Raw genomic sequence first — 7,215 nt, forward strand, 5'->3', positions numbered from 1 at the left:
TTTCATATTACATCCATCTTTTAGATGTGATAATACTTGAGTGCCATCAAACGTTTTTGTTGTTGTTTTCTCAGGCGTAAAAGCTGTGTACTTTGGATGGACAGCTCACGTCACATCCCTCATTAACATATTTGTATTAAAATTTTGCATGTAACTCTAGACATCTGAACGTAATGCTTACACTATGTAACAATTATAACTGTTAAGTTTAAAATTTTTGTATGTGAGGGTGTAAAAGCGGTAAATATAGTTGGAGTATACTGAGATAATTATTCTGATTTTCATAAAATATAACAAGACCGAATGACCTACGTATAAATGTGAAGAAATAATAGTGAGTGATAAATACTGTGTGTTTTATGTGCTAAATTATATTTAAAATATGAAGAGTTCGTTTAACTTAAAAGAAAAATATCGAGTGAGAAAAAATAATCTCAGGGATTTGCACCGAGACAAGGGAATTCGGTCGCCAGGTTACATTATTTGTCTCCCCACTCAGCACGGCCTCCTGGGGAGACAAATAATGTAACCCCTTGACTGGGATTTCCTTGTCTCGGTGCAAACATCAACATATATTAATCTCAGCGATGCACACAAGCTACTAAAGTAATCTATGACAACTGTAACATTGTGATATTTAGTGGTATTGTCGCACATGATCTTTGAAATATTCATTGGACTTAGTATACCGCCGACCATCCGTGTAATGAATTTCGTGAAATGTTTTCGCAGACTACTAAGGACCAGTATAGTTTCTCAAACTTGATTTGACCGGAACGTCCAGTCTTGGGGGGGGGGGAGGGTAAATAACGTGTGGGTTTTGGATACTAACGTGTCCCATTCAAACTCGTCCCACACAACAATTTAAAAATCATAACAATCGTATAAAATGTCTGCCAATGATGTTATAAAAAAGTATGTGAAGCGACGCTCTAGAACATTGTAAAAGTGTTTAAGATATTTTACAGTCGCGACAGATTGCACAAGAAGACTCACGTCGTGTTTTGAACCAACATTTGCACTGCTGATTAAACCCAGAAAAGAAATTGCAGAACGTAGTGAGGATATTAAATGGAAACGCGTTCATCAGTAAAACAAGTGGCAGTGCTGACTGGAATAGAAGAAGAACCGGGTCCAATTCGTAAAATATCTAAATGTACCAAGGATATCACGAAATCAAAAAGAGCAACTGCAGAGATTATTACAAGTTTGCCAGAGATGTTGGCTGAATTGAAAGAAGATGACGTCAGATAACTTAAAGAGCAACCCATCAAAGAATCACTTCCACCACTCAGGTAACAGATATGGAAACACCGAAAAAAATCTTTGTAAAAAAGTTGTAAGTAGAGTTTTGAAAACCTCAAGTTTGACTATACCCTCAACTGGAAAAAATTAGTGAACAAGGCACCATCACATAATATAAAAAATGTATGTGTCAGATGGGTATACATGGAATTTCCGGGTTTAAAGAAGCATCGGGTGATATGTTTTGAGTAACAAAATAGCATACTTGCTTTGGCTAAAGAAATAAAAGATAATAAAGCAAGACAAGTTATGAACTTTTAATGAGATTTTGCAGGGGGAGGAAAATATCAGTCAACCCCTGCAACTGAGGTAGAAGAATATTCGGATCAAGCAGCCGTACCTCATGCGAAACGCTTGCCTTAACCAGGAAAAATTACATTGAACAAATTTGTAAAAATACCTGAAGATCAAATTCAACAGCCTGCGCCTAAATTTTGCACAATTGTAGAGCATTCAAAATGGATAGTCGAAGAAAGAAATTCAACAGTTACAAAATGCACTCACACAGGAAGAAGCAAAGAAAGGATGCGGCCTTGGTAGATTATGTGGCTCTAACGACCTTGCTGATCGGTTCCAAATGCTTATTTGGTCAGTTTGAGCGGGCAATGATGCACCAGAAGTCACACGAGAGGCCACATCGATTTCTCAACAGTTGCTCACCAATGACGTCATGGACAGAAATATATATCGCACGTTGATTTATGAGCTCGTTGGTGTATATTATTACGACACCCATGATGGGTTCTGAGGAGATTGAAACAATTCGTGTTTTACTTGAAATCGATGCTGTGACGCAACAGGGATTTTGTTTTTGCAGATACAACTCTAAATGTTACCTCGATGATCACAATCTCATGAACGAAACCAGATTCAGAGTGGCTTTTTCTGTACCTGTTACAACTGGTGAAGTTTGCATACTTGCGATCACACTAACGTTGCTGTGAATTTATTACAGTTGACCTAATGTCCGATCACAACCGTTTGGTAGCCTACCCGCATTAACATATTTGTATTTTCACAAGATCATGGAACATCTTGGGGTACAGTAGAACTTCTTACAGGTGCGTATATTATTCCCTGAGTCAATGGTGAGGTCCGACGAAGAATTTCGACGATACCTGGTAAAGACTCTAACAATTCTATACATTAACATAAACCAACATTCAGATTCGTCATCGCAACTGAATCTCCGCAATATTTAGTTAACATCAGACAGTCATTATTGAGAACAGTTCTTGTTTGGCTAAATGATATTCACGAAAATTAATTTTTTTTCTTGCAGTGTCAATTAGGACTGCATGTCACATCGCGCCTGATATAACCAGATCAATTCAACCTGTGACGCCATCAGTGGTAGTTATGAAAATAGGTGTTAAACTAGAGGTGTGTTTGTTAATGGTTAAATACTCTCTGGGTTTTAAACAACCGTGGAACCAGGTGATTTGAGATCTATTACGCCCGCAGAACCTGTATATGTTCAATGTCATTGTATTCGGTTGACAAATATTCGTTTGACCCTTCTGGATCAAGTTGGGCACGCTACAAATCTTCGCAGTGAATCAATGATAATACAACTGAACATTAGAGATCGACTTTATATTTAAATATAATAATGACATTCGTACGTAGACATGTGAGTATATGCGTGTTGTTAACGCGAGAAGACCACTTTACGCGACGTATCATGGAATTGGCCTCTGTGACGTTGTTCGTGGATTAATCAGAGGCGCACCAAAGGTGCTAACATCCTTATTATCGCACGCTGCTCTAATCACTAAACAAGTTGCAATGCGAGTCGTTGATAGTATCAAAAACGTGGCTGTGGACTGGATGAAAAACTTGTGATTACCAGCGGTTCAGTGACATCAAGATCAACTGCGACGATTAGTGACTCGAGCACCACTAAAAGCGGTTACGCTATTATCAACAGAATATATGCCGGACGCGGTTAGTAAAAATATTAATGAAGCCGCTCAACAACGACTGTCTTATTCAGTGATTGCAAATCTAGCAATAGGAAGTGGATTACGGTTGAAAACATTAGTGTCATGGGCGGTTTTGTCACATTTTGGCAAAACAAAATGCATCCTATTTGGCTGGTTCTTAAAGTAAAACAAAAATAAGAAAATTCAAAATAATATGTAATGATCACAGATTCAAATCTCAGAGTTGTATTAAATATTTAGGTCTCCATATAGTTAACTAAGTCTCATTTGAATGCATTGTCAATAGTATACTAAAATAGTTAATGACATATAACAGTTTCACTTTAGCAAAATTTGAACAATGTGTATCACTGAGAACAAGAAAAGACATTATGTTCGCTTTAATACAGTGTAATTATGGTTATTTCTGTTATTTTTGGTATGACAGAATTCGTAAACATCTCAGAAAGCAAACAACTGCATCGAATAAAACTAAGATTAATAAATAACCTTCAACCCAGATCAAGCATCAGACAGAATGAACTTCTAATTCTGAAGTCAGACTTAAGGTGTTAGATCTTTTTAATTTCGGACTGATTATAAATTTAAAAGTGTTTTCTGGTAATAAAAAAACATCGTTTCATGATGTCTCTTTCAGAAGTAGTAGCGATGATAAAACTTTCAAAATGACTGCTGTGATGGTCATATTGATATCAGATCTGCACCATTTTTATTTTGGCCAATCAAACATATTAAAAGTATTTCAGTGAAACCCAGTATTGACATGATCATCCATTCGAAGGGAATAGCATCGCTTGTCCAAGCGGTTCCATTTTCATTTAGAACCAACCAGATATAATAAGACGATTTTTGTAAACCCTGATGAGGATACAACCATCTTCCCAGACTGGCAGCGAAACAAGATTCCCAAGAGAGTGAGAGTCGCTTTGGTAGCCACATGTAATGCTTTTCATTTCGGACCAAAAATGTAGTCCTATGGTTAAAAAAATTGTGTCGATATGACTTTTGTTCAGGATGTGTTACGAAAACACAATTTTCAATATGGCCACTGCAGCAATGTATCTTTGTTGGCAATGTAATCAGGTCCCAAAGCGAGCCTGATGAGTGATGGAGGTCACACGGGCCATATTGTTTCTTTGATGGAGCCAAAAACTGGATAAATTGATCTGATATGAGAGAGCCTGGCTAGTCCGTGTTCATTAAAGAATGCAATTGTTATGAGCTTCAGACAAACAAATAATCACTTTGTTCTCTTGGGTGAGATTGTAATTTGTCACTGTCAGGAAAATATATAGGGAGGATCGAGATATCATAGTAAACCTAGAAGCTTAAGTTAGCATTGAAGAGTAAATTGTAAGACCTGGACTAGGTTGCATGCTACACTGCTGTGGTGGCCACGATCGGCATCACTTTCATTTGCAAGCAAACTAGACATTACACGAATACTTTCAGTGAAAATCTTACATCGACATGGTCATCAGTTCATGAGAAAAAGCGATCGCAAAACATTCAAAATGGCCACCATGACGGCTAAATTGGATGTCAAATCAGTTACGTTTTTATTTAAGACCAGCTAGATATCATAACAGTTCTTTCTATGAGAAATCTATATTTACATATTTGTCCATTCAGAATGAGTACGGATAACAAAGGTTTAAATTATCAGTTGCAGCAACCATGTTGCCTATCCAAGCTGCACCATTTTTATTTTAGAACAACTAGACTATGGGAAGAATGTGTGTAAATGTCTGTGCGAATTCTTCAAGCAGTTTAAGAGGAATAGCGATAACAACCTCGTACTAACAGATAGACAGACCATAATCGCTTCTGATCTATGCAGGCCATCCACAGACTTCAGCCTAGGTCTTTAATGAAAAGCAAATGTTACTACATAGAAGAATTTTTCTTCATTTAGTCACCGTGATCTTGACCTTTGAACTTTCGACTCCAAAATCTACATAGTTTATAGTTTTGCCCAAATGTAAGTGATCCATAATGTTTAGTAACATGTTCAAGTTATTGTAGAGGAACTATTTTTCTTCTAAACAAGTTTGTAATTAGGCATTACTTCAAAGTAATATTGCTTTTTACACATAAACTGCAAATTCCTAAAGCAAGTAATGAATTTGTGAAAACAAATAACGAAACAATATAAATTTTCACTAATATATTTAAATTTGGGATATTAGCTCGTATACAGGATGTTATTTTATAGGATCTTAACATATACTTTTTGGAATTCATTAATAGAGGCTTCTATCATTTTCTTATTTCCTAACTCACTTACTTCCCAGTATCAGGGCTTGCTGGAAAATTAGTTGAAGTTTTTTTCTAAATGATATTTAGAAAAGAAGCAATATTAAGTTAATCATAACTGATTATGTTCATGTGCATGTCCTGAAGTACAATTATTGTTATTATTATTAGTAGTAGTAGAAGTAGTAGCACCAGCAGTAATAGTACTAGTATAATTAAAAATGATGTAGTAGTTTAGCTGTTTTCTGTCAATATTTGATCAAGTTCTGCAAAGTGTTTTCGCATATTTGGTCACATTAATAGCAGATTGAAATCAACTGTGTAAAACTGAAAGGGTACTTTCTTTTAAAAATGAGGTTAATTTCTATTTAACTATTTTTGAGAAGAAGTCATTTTAAACTCTTTCGTGGTTTAATAACAGCGGCTATATTTAAGTGCAGATCAGCATGATTGTAAAACATGAAAGATATTGAACAAGAGTGCTCTTTGTAAAATTGAAAACAGGTTGAGCAGAGTTTGAAAAGTTCTTTAGAGGTTTTTCAATTTTAAATGTTCTGTGCCGTACTACTGAGACATTTTCACAAGTATAAATAAGACTTCAGACCTTACAGTCAGGAAAAGTATGAAAAGATGGCATATACGACTGCTTATCTAACCTGAGTTTGCTTAAATATTATTAAAATGAACTATTTCATCAATATGTATACAATGCGAATAAGAAATTCAAATATACAAAAATAAATAATTAGATACAAAAATAATATAGTTCATAGAACTATATTGGAGATAAAATGTGTCTCTTATTAGGGTCTAAAAAACGGTAAGTTATTTAATCAAATATTATACATTTTCGTTTCTGTTCATGGCTTGTATGTTGTCTAACAGAAGGATGCAAATGTAATGTGTTTTCTTATATGTCACCTGTGCATAGCCTGGGCAATATTATATGAATAAAGTCATATTTTGTTCTGTATTTTTCAGTTTAACATGAAGTTTTCATCAACGTTATGAAATTGACATGCATTTGCGTTTGGTGTATGTCCTTACTTATTCCTGTTTTGATATGCAATGTACAAATCATATATATATATATATATATATATATATATATATATATATATATATATATATATATATATATATATATATATATATATATATATATACTTCAATTTTCAAGTTTATATTCTATCTGCCACCTTCACATGTATATTGCAGAGTTTTGAAATAGATGTTTGCGACTGCCTATATATCAACAAACTGTATTATCTTTCTTTCGATACCTTTTGATAATTGGTGACACTACTCATATTCATTATAGGACAAAAGAGATCACAAAATACACTTACCCTAAATCTTCATCATGTGTATCGCATTTATTCATGTGTTCAACAACACTGGCTTTTCCTAATGATGAAGTAATGTCTGAAAAAGGACGAAACAAATACAATCCTTTACTAATAACACTATCATTTGCAAAATATGAACACTACCGTATTTACAACATTCGTCAAATCTTTATGCCCTTCAGGCAATACTATTGAAGAAGAATGTAATAATGGAATATAATATATTTTAAAGTGTTAACTGACTGACTGAAAGTTGCTTAGTGATACATCAGCACATCAAGTACCATGTTGTGCTGAGGCAATGACTGTAAAGTGACTTGCTAACTGACATGTTATGGTAAGTATTGAATGCAGATTTC

The 7,215-nt window shown here is 34.7% G+C and overlaps 1 protein-coding gene across 3 annotated transcripts in view; it reads right to left on the reverse strand.

Annotated features, from left to right (window-relative positions):
* Window positions 1-6,928, reverse strand: part of LOC149782110 (uncharacterized) — a 63,999-nt gene extending 57,071 nt beyond the window's left edge. For all 3 annotated transcript variants that reach the window (XR_016414226.1, XR_016414227.1, XM_089933549.1), the window contains exon 1: window positions 6,857-6,928. Coding sequence is in view for 1 of the 3 variants with exons in the window: in XM_089933549.1 (XP_089789675.1) it covers window positions 6,857-6,891 (35 nt within the window). In the remaining 2 variants the exon portion in view is untranslated. The remainder of the gene's footprint in view (window positions 1-6,856) is intronic.
* Between the last annotated feature and the right edge of the window lie 287 nt (window positions 6,929-7,215).

This window comes from Sinohyriopsis cumingii, chromosome 15, assembly GCF_028554795.1.
Source record: "Sinohyriopsis cumingii isolate HCF-2022 chromosome 15, ASM2855479v2, whole genome shotgun sequence".
In the NCBI taxonomy this organism is placed as follows: Eukaryota; Metazoa; Mollusca; class Bivalvia; order Unionida; family Unionidae; genus Sinohyriopsis; species Sinohyriopsis cumingii.